Genomic DNA, 14,550 nt, shown 5'->3' on the forward strand with positions numbered 1-14,550 from the left:
TTGGAAGTGTTTGAAATGTGAACTTGGTACCATGTATTTCACCGTAATTTCTCTACTCATTTCAAAACCCTTCTACCTTTCTTTTCCTTGGACTAAAACTGAATAAAGAAAAGAAAATGGATGACGATCTCATGAAAATTATGGGAGATGTTATAATGCTTTAGAAGGGAAGCAAATATATTGACCAATGTGACAAAGCTTCCTGTTCTTTTGCAATTAATGTTGAGATCTAATGAGAGCTAATATTATGGATGAAGATGGTACTCTTCAGACTGCATCTTATGGACCCATGGCTTCTATTATTTACAAACAATGGAGTTTTGGAACATATCAAACACTAAAAAAATGAGAAGCTCCAACCTCCACAAATTATGTTATCATGCAATGTTAAAGGTTTTCATGATTAGATAGATACTATCATTTTCAAGTGAAATGAAAATGAAAATAACTTACTTTACAACCAAAATTATTACAATTGAGGTTATTTGTAATCCTTCTAATCTTTCATCTCTTATTGTCTTAATTTCTTGTTGGGTAAACTTGTATTTAGGCTTGATTAAGCTTAACTTGATTTCCAAAAAATTGGGTTAAGCTTCATTATGATTCAGACTAAGTTAGTACATTTTGGTGAACATTTAAATCTATCATATCATGTCCAAGATCCTTTGGATTAGATGGCATAAGGCTTTATCTCCAAGTGATAAAATTAGGTTTGAAGCCAGCTCGCTCACCCTTTATTATTTATATATACATGTGTATATATATATATATATATGTATAAAACTATCATATCATGACGTGACATCAATCGATTGGCTCACAAAAGTATCTAAATTTAGCACAAATTATATATTCTCATATATTGAAAAAAGAGAAGTGTTATACCCACAAAAATATCACACAATAGTAAACTCACAAACTAACATGATTTCATATTATATATTAAATCTACAAAAGTACATCTATAATCTAATGTATCGCATTAAGCAATATCAAGTTGTGGGTTTACTTTTATGGAATATTTTTGTAACTAAAACATTTATCTTAAAAAAATATATATAATTAGGTCTAACAACGTGATGAAAAGTAAAATTTATAGTAAGAGTTTCTCTTCAAACTGGACAGTGTATTTGCGCCTTTTACACCTTCCAATGATAGGGTGACCTTTCATTAATCCATTATTATTTACCATGGGTCTATTTATATGTTACAACCGCTCTTTAGTCTTGAGTCTGTTCCTCCCTCTCTCTTTGAGTTCACTCTCTCAAGTCTGAGTTCGGAGTTCATTCCTCCTCTCTTCCACACTATTGATCTCTCTGTCTTCAAGCTCCCAACAGTTTCTCACCAAGTTTGTTCCTCTCGTTTCTCTCATCGTCACTCTCTCTTCTAGTGCTTTCTCACAAATTTTTTGGACTCATGTTGTTTGCCCTATCACTCTAATCATGTCAGTTTCCATCCTTCCATAGCCACTACTCCCCGGACATCCTAAAGCTTTTGCAAACATTTGATAGAACTCCACAAAAAGAAAATTTTGAAAATATTGATTACAATAGTTTCAATGGATCTCTACAAACAAATATATAACATGCGCTGTGATGAGACAAAAAGGGAATTGGGAAGAAAGAATCACGATCTCAAATTGGATGGAATCTAGGGAAATAAACCAGTCACTTTCTCAAACTGGTTTGAGGCAATCTTAAACTTCACTCCATATTTTTGCAGTCCAATGAGAGAGAGTATAATGGTATAGTTTACTCTTCTATCCTGCTTCTTCTGTAATTTGTGATGTCAAAAACTTATGATGGCCACTGAGTATGGATGTGCTTGGCTTGGAAACTTGAGAACTGGTTTAGATCTATGCAAAAGGCAACTTACTAATGGGGAAAAATCTTAGATCTAGTTTAGCATAACGAGAGAGAGATATCTCAGATTTGTTGTCGATGGGGAGAAATAGAGAGAGTGACTAAGGACTAAGGGGGATCTCATGTTGACTATGACTTGATTCCTATTGAAAAAGCATCACTCCAGATTGTTTGCTCGAGCGGTGGTCCTACCACTCGAGTGAAGCTTCAGACAGATTGTTAGATTAATAGCTACTCAATAGTCAGCTTGAGCAGGACTCTTAAAGAAAGTTTGCTCAACTTTTGCTCGACAGTCAACTGGAGCGAGATCCAGGCAAAGAGTTCGCTCGACACTCGCTTATCACTCAGTTCGAGCAAGTTCCAGCCTTAATATTTGCTCGAGTCTCGCTTGACATGCTGCTTGAGCGAATGTTTGTAAAATAGGATTTCATGCCATTTCAGTATAAATACATGTTATTTTCATTGTATTCTAACTTTTTGAGTAGTTAGAATATAGATAAGAAAATGATCCTTTGTGAGATCCTTGAGAGTTCATTAAGTGTATTGGAGCTTTGGGATTGAGGCTTATGTGATTGGTCTCTTATACTCTATCTATGTTGATAGTGAATTCATTGAGACTGACGCCGCCAATGGACTAATGCTTACTCTGATCCGAATTACTTCAATCTTGATATTCTGTGTGTGATTGTCATTATTTTTCTTTTTTTTTTTGCTTATGCTTTTATATTTTAAATTAGCTACTGATAACAGTTAATCTCAATAAATTAGTATCAGAGCATTAGGATTTGTAGAAGATCTTGAGGGATGGCTATGGAAAAGTTTGAAGTAGAGAAATTCGATTGTCAAAATAGTTTCAGTTTATGGCACATCAACATGAAAGCTTTACTATGACAATAAGGTTTGTCAAAGGTCTTGGATGGAAATGTGTCTGATGATTCTCTTGCACCAACAAGAGAAGAAGAAGAAGAGAAAGCATATAGTGCTATTATGTTGCTATTATCTAATGCAGTTTTGCGAGAGGTTACTGATGAGGAGATCGCTGCTGGTTTTTGGAATAAACTTGAGAACTTGTATATGACGAACTCGTTCACAAATTGTTTGTATCTGAAGTAACAGTTATACACACTTAAAATAAAGGAAGGTACTCATATCTTTGAATATTTAGATGAATGTAATAAGATTATTATGGATATGAGGAATATTTACATTAAGCTTGAACAAGAAGATCAAGCCTTAATTTTTTTTACATTCGTTGCCTATGTCGTTTGATAATTTTATGAATTCAATGTTGTATAGTAGAGACACTATTTCTTTGGCAGATATGACATCTACTTTGAATTCTAAGAAATTAAGAACTAAATTGAATTTGAGGGCAAGTATAATCAAGACAGTGATTTGTTTGTTAAGGGTTCCTCTAGTAGGGGTAGAGATCTAGTGGAAGGGGTTAAGAAAAAAGTAGAGGTGAATCCAGAGGTAGTTCACAGTCAAATTTTAACAAGAAAAATGTTAAATGTCATTACTGTTATAAATTCAGTTATTACAAGAATGCGTGTCTTAGACTAAGAAATAAGGAAGAAGGTACTAGTTCCTCTAATGGCGTTAGTGTTGCTAATGATAAATCTAACAACACGGATATTGTCTTAGCAATTAGCGGCTCTAACAGTTGCTTTGTGTCTCAAGAGAGACTGGTTCACTTCCTATGAGCAAGTCAAAGGTGGTTTTATTCTGGTGGGGAATGATATGACTTGTAAGATTGTTGTGATTGGTTCAGTTAGGATTAAGATGTTTTATGAGATTGTCAAGACTTTGTTTAGCGTCCAACATATCCCAGATTTGAAGAAAAATCTTATTTTTTTGGGCACTTTTGATTCTTTAGATTTCTGATACACAGGTGAAGGTGGAGCCATTAGAGTCAGTAAAGGTTCCATGATTGTAATGAAAGGAGATAAGACTGATGATCTTTATTTTCTTCAAGGTAGTATAGTGGCAAGTGCAACTACAATAGTTGTTTCAGATTATCCAAACTCAGACATTACTCGTTTGTGGCGCATGCATTTGGGTCATATGAATGAAAAATGGATGTCTATTCTAAGTAAATAGAGTCTGTTGTGTGATAAAAAGGTAGGAAAATTTGACTTTTGTGAGCATTACATTTTTGGAAAATAGTGCAAGGTTCAGTTTACTATAGGTGTCCACATAACCAAAAGTATTGTTAACTATATTCATTCTAATATTTAGGATTCGTCTTATATTCTATCGAAAGGTGGAGCTCAGTATTTACTTACATTTATTGATGCTCAAGAAAGATTTGGGTTTATTTTCTGAAATAAAAGAGAGATATATTTGCCAACTTTAAACATTGGAAGTCTTGGATTGAAAATCAAATAGGCAAGAAGGTAAAGAGATATCGAACTAACAATGGTATGGAATTTTGCAGAGGTTAGTTTGATAAATTTTGCAAAGATAAAGGTATTATCAGGCTTCACACAATTAGATACACTCCATAGCAAAATGGAGTAGCTGAATAGATGAATACAACTCTCTTGGAGAGAACCTGCAGTATGCTTTCGAATGCCGGCTTGTCTAAATATTTATAGGCTGAAGTAATCAACACAACTTGCTAGTTGGTTAACTGCTCACTAAGCACAACTATTTAATTGAAAACTCCAAATGAGGTATGGTCTAGTACTCTTGTTGATTATTCAAATTTGAAAATTTTTTATTGTCCTACATATTTTCATGTTGATGAAGGAAAGCTTAAGCTAAGGGCAAAGAATGGCATATTCATTGGATATGTACTGATCCTAACGAAGAGCAAAGAATGGCATATTGGATATGCCAATAGGGTGAAAGGATTTAGGTTATAGTGTATTGATCCTAAATCACCCAAGTTTGTAATTAGCAGGAATGTTATATTTGATAAACAATCCATGCTTAATCGAAGAAATGAGTTTACTGTGTCTACAAGTGAAGAGTAGGATAATGGCAAAAAGTTGCATTTGTAGATTGAAGCTTCACAAGGGTGCCTAACGGCACTCAAGATCATGCTATTATTGATGACTAAGATTCTTATTCTGATAGTGGCACATAGGGTGAGCAAGACTACAATATAGCTACTAGTAGACAAAGGAGGCAAATTAGGCTATCTCAAAGATATGCTCATGCATACATGGTTATGCATGCACTTACTATGACATAGAACATTACTGGTCATGAGCTTTCCAGTTATTCATAGTGGTACGCAACGATGATTGAAGAGATTGAGTCTTTTCACTAGAACTAAACATGGGATTTGGTTAAGTTGCCTAAGAAGACGAAGATTGTTGGTTGCAAATGGGTCTTCAAGAGAAAATAATGAATCTGGAGTGTTGTAGATGCAAGGTACAAGACACGCTTAGTTGCAAAGGGATATAGTCAGAGAGATGGTGTGGACTTCAATGAAGTTTTTTCTCCAGTTATGAAACATAGCTTAATCTGCGTGTTGCTTGCCATGGTTGCTTTGTATGAGTAGAGCTACAATAGCTTGATGTTAAAACAACTTTTCTGCATGGTGAGCTTGAAGAGACCATTTATATGCATAAGCTAGAAGGATTCATTGTTGAAGATAAAGAAGATCATGTGTGCAAATTAAAGAAATCATTATATGGTTTGAAGTAGTCTCCAAGGCAATGGTATAAGAGTTTTGATAATTTTATGATTAATCATGGTTATTCGAGAAGTAGCTATGATAGTTGTGTTTATCACAGTTAGTTGTTTGATGGGCCTTTCATTTATTTGCTACTGTACATTGATGATATGCTTATTGCTGCCAAAGGCATGTCTGATGTTAGCTTTGTTATGAGTTTGAAATGAAAGACTTGGGCGCTACAAAGAAGATTTTGGGGATGAAAATCCTTAGAGATAGGAAAGCTGAAAAGTTGTACTTGTTCCAGGGAGAGTACATTAAGAAAGTTATTGAGAGATTTGGAATGTCCAATTCCAAACTAGTAAGTACTCCACTTGCTATCCATTTTAAAATTTTAGTGTCTTTATCTCCTCATACTAACGAGGATGAAAAGTTCATGGCTAGTGTTTCATATTCCTGTGTAGTGGACAGTATTATGTATGTAATGATTTATACTCATCTAGACATTTCACAGGCAGTGAGCGTTGTTAAGAAGTATATGGCTAATCTGGGTAAGGTTCATTGGAAGGCTATGAAATGGATGCTCATGTATTTGAAAGAGACTTCAAATTTTGGCTTAGTCTTTGATAGAAAAATTGATTTCAGTTCAAGGGTTGTTGGTTATGTTGACTCTAATTATACTGGAGACTTAGACAAGAGAAGATCATTGACAAGGTATATTTTTACTTTTATATGGTTCTGCTATTGGTTGGAAAGAAACACTACAATCCATTGTTGTTTTATCAACTACAAAAGTAGAATACATGGCAAAAGCAATGAAAGATGTCATTTGGTTGAAAGGTTTGATCAATGATTTGGAACTACACCAAGATGGAATTTCTTATTTTGTGACAGCCAGAGCGCAATACATTTGACCAAAACTCACATGTATCATAAGAGAACCAAGTACATTAATGTCAGATATCATTTTCTTCGAGAGGTTGTTACAGAGGTTATGATAGCAATTCAAAATATTGCTACCATTGAGAATTCAATAGATATGATGACAAAACCAGTTCCAGTATACAAGTTCAACATTTGTTTGGACTTGATAGGTGTTTGGGGATTCCCTTAGGGGATTTGAGGGAGGGGGTCAGCTCTTGGTTTAATGGATTTTGTTTAGGCTTGACAAAATTCAAGCTAAGGTGGAGATTTGTTGAGTGTAGCTTGATTCCTGTTGAGAAAACACCACTCCAAATTGTTTGCTCAATCAATGGTCCTGCCGCTCAAGCGAAACTTAAGACAGATTGTTAAATCGACAACCGCTCAACATTTAGCTCGAGTGGGATCCTTATAGAGAGTTTGCTCAACCGTCAGCTCGAGCAAGATCCAGGCAGAGAGTTCGCAAGCCACTCAGTCGACATTCAGCTCGAGTGAGTTTTAGCCCTAATATTCGCTTGAGTCTTGCTCGACATGCCACTCGAGTGAATGTTTGTAAAATAGGGTTCCTCTTCGTTTCAGTATAAGTACATATTATTTTCATTGTATTATTACTTTTTGAGTATCCAGAATATATATATATATATATATATATAGAGAGAGAGAGAGAGAGAGAGAGAGAGAGAGAGAGAGAGAGAGAGAGAGAGAGAGAGAGAGAGAGAGAGAGATTCTTTTGTGTGAATCCTGAGAGTTCATTGGATGTATTGGAGTTTTAGGATTGAGAATTTTGTGAATGATCTCTTATACTCCACCTTGTTGATGGTGAATTCATTGAGATCGACTCTGCCAGTGGATGTAGGCTTACTCTAAGCCGAACCACTTAAATCTTGGTATTTTGTGTGTGATTATCGTTATTTTTCTTTTGTTTTCTTCCACTTTTATACTTTAAATTAGTCGTTGATAACCAGTTAATCCCAACATCTCTAATTGTAGGTTGAGGAGAGAGAGAGAGAGAATGTCAAGGGCATGAGATTTGATTTGCTGTCGAGGGAGAGAGAGTGGAAAAAGAGAGAAAGATCGAACTGAGTGAAAGAGAGGAGATGTTTTGATGTGTCGTTCCTATCGTAAATTGTTTATGCTTAAAACATGTCATCCTCCTATTGGAGAGTGTAAATCCAACAATAGCACCACGTTTTGTCTAGAGGGTTTATAGTAATACTAGATATAGTCTTAAGGTATGCAAATCTTATGTACTTTTTGAGAAACAGTGTAGTCCATCATTAAAAAATAATTTTTTATGTGAATTTAAGATTTATCTATTTGCTTAAAAAAAATGAGTAAAGACTACAAATATTATTTTTTTTATACTAAACGGCATGCGTTTACAACCTCATATTACGCCTCTCCTCCCAAATTTGAAACTATATTTTGGGGGGAAATGTTATTTCCTTTTGTTCACTCTCTCTGAGAAATAAAAAGAATCGAACACTTTCAAAACCTTCGCTATCTGTATATGGTACGGTCGCTTCCATACTGTCCCCAACAATGGCCGAAACCCTAAGCCCGAACCAGAAGCAGAGGCCCCTCTCCTCGGCGGTCCCGCGGATCCAATCTCCGACCAGCCCATTCTTCCTCGGCTCCAACGACGATCAGCTCGAGCGCGCCCAGGCCCGCGCTGCTCGTGCCGCCAAGGTCCGCCGCAAGTCCATTGCACCCCCCCGACTTTGCGACGTCGATCCTGAATCCGAACCTTGCCTCGGCAAACAGCAGATCCTCGATCTCTTCCGCAATTGCATCAAACTCGCCAGCGAAAATGTCCGTATAATCATTCTCTCTCTCTAAAACTATATAGGTGTTTAAATTTGACTTATAAGTTTCGTTTTAGGATAAAGTAACCACTGAAAGAAGAAAACTAAACTTCAGAATTTTTCTGGAAGTTAATCAGATAGTATTTAATCATGATTCGAGGAATGTGACTTTCGCTGAGTTTTTCTTTCTTAAATGATTTTGTGTTTCCTTTCTTAATTTCTTGGCGATTTTGAATTTCTGTTCGGGGCGTGCAGAAAATCAATCAAAAGAACACGTGGGAGCTAAATTTGATAGACCATTTAACAGAGATTATAAAGGTCGAGGAAGAAGACGATGCGGAGACGAATTTCCAAAAGGTACGCTATTGTACTTTATATGTTGATTATACGACTGACAATTCCAGCTTCTCTAATCGCCAATTTCTGCGTCAAATAGTTCTCAAGAGAATATTATTTGGGTGTAATTTGTAAAGATAGATATTGGAATAAAAATTGCTCCTCGATCCAAGTGACGGTGGAGCGCCCAAGATGTGCCTTCAAATTTTGTTGTGCGTTGTGTCCTACAAGAGAATGGGGTTGTTTTAGGTTTGTCGGAATTTTGTAGGTAGAATGATAAGTTTTCAGTCCAAATTGATTTGCAAGTGATGTTCAAATTCCGCTCACAGAATTATGCTTTGGGTCAGATTGTTTTAAGGTGGTTATTTTTATTGAGAAGCCCCACACGGTTTAGGAATAAACTCATTCTGGGCTTTATAAGGAATTACCTTACTCCTCATATTAGGCTTTTTAAGGGGAGAAATGGATGTTTTTATACGGTATAAGAGCAGGCTAACCTATGACCGATGATGGGCTCTTGCGACCTACCTACGATAATGGTACTGGAAATACTGGCCCACAAGTGAGGGGGCGTATTGAGAAGTTCTACACGGTTTAGGAATAAACTCATTTTGGGCTTTATAAGGAATTACCTTACTCCTCATATTAGGCCTTTTAAGGGGAGAAATGAGTGTTTCTATAATTTTGGCCTGGTGGGAGTACAACTACCGTCACTCCATCATTTTTCTGGTTTGAGTGGTCAACAGATATTACTTGTATTTGTTTTACTCCGGGAGGCTAGCGCACGATTTTTTGTTGGGGTGTAGAAATATGAGTTTTGCTACTCATCATTTCCACACTACACACCCCACATGATTTTTTAATTTTTAGTTTTTTTTCCTTACCAAATGTGCAGTAAATGGATAATGAATAGAAGAACTCAATTAATTTAGGAAAAATAAAATAAAAAGTAAATAAAAATAAATGTGGTGTGGGGAATGATGAGTAGAATTTCTTTTGTTCCAAAACTGTGGGTGGTATAACTTTCCTGACACCCTCTGGCACATGTTATATAACTAAGGTCTCGTTTGGTTATACAGATGAGATGAGATAAGATGAGATTATTTAAATAGTAATGAATAAAATATTGTTATAATATAATTTTTTAATATTAATTTTGTATTTGGATTTGAAAAAGTTAAATTGTTTATTATATTTTGTATGGGGATTTGAAAAAGTTGTAATGATGAGTTGAGATGAAATTTTTTGTTTTTTGTAACCAATCTGGGCCTAAGCATTAATTAATTTTCATTGTGTAGGCAAGTTGTACTCTTGAAGCTGGAGTTAAGATTTACTCTTTAAGAGTGGATTCAGTGCATTCAGAGGCTTATAAGGTCCTTGGTGGGATGAACAGAGCAGGTCAAGAAAATGAACAAGGTCGAGTTTATTACGATCAGAAGTTGCCTTTGTAATTTTCTTTTATGTTTGTGCATGTGCTTTTTTGGAAGGGAAGGAGGGTTTTTTTTTTTTTGGGGGGGGGGGGGGGGACTTTGGGTTTAGGAATTAAAAATATTAAAAATTTTAAATTCGAACATTTTAGATATGGGCATACTCGTGGGTTGCAAGAAATGTAAAGGAATATTCAAATTAGGTATATTGACCCTGATTATGAATTATAAAAGAAATAAGAGGAATTATTGGCCTTAGATTGCAAAGTGACGTATTTTCTAAAAACGTATTGCTTTCTGATGCATGTCATGAAAAGTTAAGAATAATTACTTGATTTGGCTGGTTATATTTTGGATTGATTTGCATCGCCAAATTTTACTTTTGAAGTCACGCCCTTAAATTTCCATTAATTTTCTGTCTGTATTGTAGCGTCAGATACTACTTTGGAGGATGCCAATGCTGACAGTGGACAAGAGGGAGGTCCTTCCAAAAAAGAGATGGAGAGAAAGGTGGATGATTGTCTTATCTTGAGAATGGGTTTATTATTGAAAATATATACTAACAGATCTTATGAAATGCAGTTGTCACCTTTATCAACACTGGAATCCTCTTTTGAGGCTCTTAACGTAAAGAAGTTCGATGGTGAACACATATCTTGTGCTGTGTCTGTTACTAGCATGAGTTGCAAGGTTGTGTTTATGATGGAATTGCGTTTGTATTTTCAGTTGCATTTGCAGTGGATCCACTTTATCATCAGACATCTGCACAATTCGATGAAGGAGGAGCCAAGGGTCTTTTAATGAATAACCTTGGGGTATATGGTGGATGTAGAATGCTCTTTGATTCACTGGAAATACCGAGGAAGTGCATGACATGTGAAAATCAGCATGATAAATCAGAAACAATTGATCTTTCTTTTGCCAAAGGTGTGTTGGTTTTGGTAATATATTTCATTTCTAGGCTTACCGATTATAGGAAAATTTAGTTGCAATAACAGTCATTTCTTGTTCTTTGCAAAGACTATATTGAACAGATGGTGCTGAACATGCGGCTGAAGAATGAAATTTCTCCAACTCTAAGAGATATAGTCAATCAATTTGATGAAAATAATAGAAGACCATTAGATTTTTTTTCTTCTGGCCAAAACCCAGCAGAGAAAGTTGGTGCAGCTTATGAGAATGAGGTTGATTTGGATGGTGATGCAGTTGAGAACTGTGGGACCTGGGATTTTGATCATGATGACCAAACAAGTGTGCTTGATGATCCCATTTGTGCAGATTCAACTTATGCAAGTTATCATGAGGTGTTAGCTAAAGGCTACCCATAATTGGTTTTGGCTGTCATATATGCTTTTTTTTGTTTTTTTTCTCCTCTTTATTGTAAGGAAATAAAGGATGGTGATGTTTGATCACAACTTGTTAAATTTTTGTAGGAAAATGAACCATTTTCTTTACATGAACCTGGTAGTGATGACAGAGTTGAGAAAATTGATGGTTATCTGTTCTCAAATCTGGGGTTTACCAAACAAAATGCTTGGGCAGGTCCTGACCACTGGAAGTATCGGAAAGCTAAAGGTAGGGTTCAGGGGACTACCTGCATGTTATATCATCAATCAGCTTACTCATTTTGGTAGTATTTTGAATGGTATTGCTATGTGGAATACATTTTGAAGGTTCAGAGGATGATCCAGCTACAAAAAATGTGTCACCAGTGACAACAAAGCGACCAAGAAATAAGAAACAAACAGAAGTTGATATTGATTTCACAAAAGCATTGGACAAAGATTTATCAGATGTCTTTGCTCCTCCAAAAAATCCCAAGTCGTTACTGTTGCCGGCAAATAGAGCACCCTGTAATACAAAACTTCCTGAAGATTGTCATTATCAACCAGAAGATCTTGTCAAGTTATTTCTCCTTCCTAATGTAAAGGTAATAACTGCAGTTACATTGATATTATGTTTCTGTTGAAATTCCATAATTTTATTTTCTTTTGGTATTGTTTAATGCTTAACTTGGTTGCAGTGCCTGGGGGTGCGGAGAAGAAAATGCTCTGGTAAAATTCTATAACATTATTCATAAATTTCTCCTTTGATTCCTGGATTTCCCCCTATTCAGGCTAGAATAAGCACTTTATGTTCAAAATGAACTATTGTAGTGAGCATCATTAGGCCTTCTTATATTTTCAGATGAACTGAGGCAGCAATCGGATGACTATGGGCCACTGCCATCCTGGGATGATGCTAGTGTTTTTGATGGGCAATATGACAATGGAAGTGTCCATAGTGATGTAGAGGACTCCAGTGCACTTGTTTCTCAACCTCGCCAGGTTGGTTTCTTGCTTTTTCACTCCAGCATAATTTTATTTGTATGTGCATGCCAGTGGTGGACTTTTGAGGTAGGACTTCCTGTGGGTTGGAATCATGGGTGGCTTTTACAACCCTGATTTCTGCATCCTTGTTTTTAGGTTTAAAAACTTGCTATTATTTTCAGATTGCTTTGTTAAATAGAGCAAGCATGTACAGACAATACTTGCAATTTGTACTTATAGTTTGTTCCTTTATGTAAACAACACAGGTCAATAAAATTGAAGTAAAGTATGACAAAACTTCTAAGCAAGTTGATGTCCAGGCATTGAAAGAAACTCTTTGGGACCATATACACGTATCTTCTACAGTGTCTCATCAGGTATGGAAATAACTTTCTACAAATTGCAGTTATCCTCATCGGAATTCTTGCCGGCTACACTAGCTTAATCTGGGATTTATCACTAATCTGAAATAACCATACAGAGGGTTGGCATATTGTTTGTTATTCCATGCTGCAGTTACATTTTTTTCCCTCAAAGACATCCTAGCAATTAATAATGTCTGATGACCTTGACACTAGATTTGTATTGCTAATTAAGAAAAAATAACAATGGGTATTTCTTGAACTGTCATACAATCTTTTATCACATCTTCAGAGCATCAATCCAGATAGATACTGAATTTATGGATTAAAATTCACTTTCAAGATACCTAGTTAGTGAAGTAGACACTTGATACCAAAACTTGTGCTTGTTTGATCTATATGCTATAAGCAATTTTAGTGTAAAAGAAACCAAAAGAAAAAGGAACAGAGGAATATAGAAGGCATCTGTAGATTGAGTTGGAACAATGAAGCTTATAGTAAAATAAAAAGAGTAATGCTACATACAGTCGTGAAGTGCGCAAGCGCTGTGTAATCGTTTTGAAAAAGAGTGGGGTTCACTATTAAAAAATTAATTTCTTTTCATGTGGGTTCCACATATTTATTTACTTTTTTCAAAATGATTGCATGGCGCTTCCATTTGGTATCCTATTGTATGAGCTGCCACAGGTTTACCTAAGCTACTTGAAATAATACCAGTAAGAGTAGATGGTCCTTTTTTTTTTTTTTTTTTTCTGATGCAAGATTCCATATGTTGAGCTTATCTTATTATCCAAAGAGGATGTCGGATGTCTTGTGATTTTTTCTTTCTGTACTGAATCACAAGTCAACTTTGTTATTGATGAGGAAGAGTTACCTATGAAATATTCCAAAAGCATTCTTGCTACTTTCATTCTGTTAGGCAAAGATATTAATCTAATCGGAAACCTTCCTTAATCTCAACCTTATATTTAAATTTAATATATCATGTCAGCAAAAATATCTATAACTTGTTTCAAACTAATTTACTATTTGCTGACTCAAAGAGTAAATTACACTTTTTATTTTATAGCATGCACCATTTTAAAAATTACACTTGTTTATCTTCCTTGCACGTTTCCCCAAGTTGCTTTGAATCTACCATTTTTGAGTTTCTTCAATGTAGCATTGTCATGATGTTTATATCAGATGTAATATTTGTATCTGTTATCTTCAAAAGTAGATTCTGAATTTACATACTTCTACATTGGAAAAGGATCAAGAAGAAGCGGTGTCATTCAGGCATATCTTGGCCAGTTTTCCTAATGACTGCAGAGCTGCTGGAACTATAAATGAGATCTCCCCACATCTGTGTTTTATATGCCTACTACATTTAGCTAATGAGCATGGGTTGAGCATTCATGGACGTACCAGTTTGGATGATCTCAGCATTCACTTTCCTTTTAGTGAGTGATACACGTGCAAGTGAGATTATCTAGGCCATTATTTAACCCACGAGTTATTGTACTCTGTTGTGGAAAATATGTAGTAAGCCTTACTTCTTCTATACGCCTGTCGTACTTGGCTGATCAACATGGGTCGAGGGATTCGTGGTTCCACCAACTTGGATGATCTCAGCGTAAGCCTTCCTCATGATGATGATAAAAGAAAAGTGAGATAGCTAAACTTGACTTACCCTTTCTTGTGTTCTAGTCTGAAATTTGTAGGCAGTGTATAATCCACTAATCCATTTACTGATCTTCCCACGTCCACATATATTCAATTTTTCTAGATCGGTAGGTTTCGTTTTCGGTCGCTGCATTCAGACTGTAAACAACTTGACCAATGTTATATGTTCTAATTTCCATATTTGGCATTTTGTGAAAAAGAAGGCATCAATCTGATCAGCTTGCCAATATTCTCAACA

At 35.6% G+C, this 14,550-nt stretch overlaps 1 protein-coding gene across 2 annotated transcripts; it reads left to right on the forward strand.

Annotated features, from left to right (window-relative positions):
- Positions 1-7,838: 7,838 nt before the first annotated feature.
- On the forward strand, positions 7,839-14,511 carry LOC122303786 (condensin complex subunit 2). 2 transcript variants are annotated; one of them, XM_043115740.1, is made up of 13 exons: positions 7,839-8,220; positions 8,469-8,570; positions 9,848-9,965; positions 10,413-10,486; positions 10,559-10,619; positions 10,703-10,903; positions 10,997-11,280; positions 11,410-11,551; positions 11,650-11,906; positions 12,000-12,030; positions 12,164-12,303; positions 12,552-12,662; positions 13,900-14,511. In XM_043115740.1, the coding sequence occupies exons 1-13, from the start codon at positions 7,951-7,953 to the stop codon at positions 14,095-14,097; spliced, it is 1,989 nt and encodes a 662-aa protein (XP_042971674.1). In that variant the 5' UTR covers positions 7,839-7,950; the 3' UTR covers positions 14,098-14,511. The 2 variants fall into 2 exon arrangements, with proteins under 2 accessions (XP_042971674.1, XP_042971673.1); XM_043115739.1 differs by having other exon boundaries at positions 7,840-8,220; positions 10,407-10,486.
- Positions 14,512-14,550: the final 39 nt, after the last annotated feature.

Source organism: Carya illinoinensis, chromosome 3 (genome assembly GCF_018687715.1).
Source record: "Carya illinoinensis cultivar Pawnee chromosome 3, C.illinoinensisPawnee_v1, whole genome shotgun sequence".
Lineage (NCBI taxonomy): Eukaryota > Viridiplantae > Streptophyta > Magnoliopsida > Fagales > Juglandaceae > Carya > Carya illinoinensis.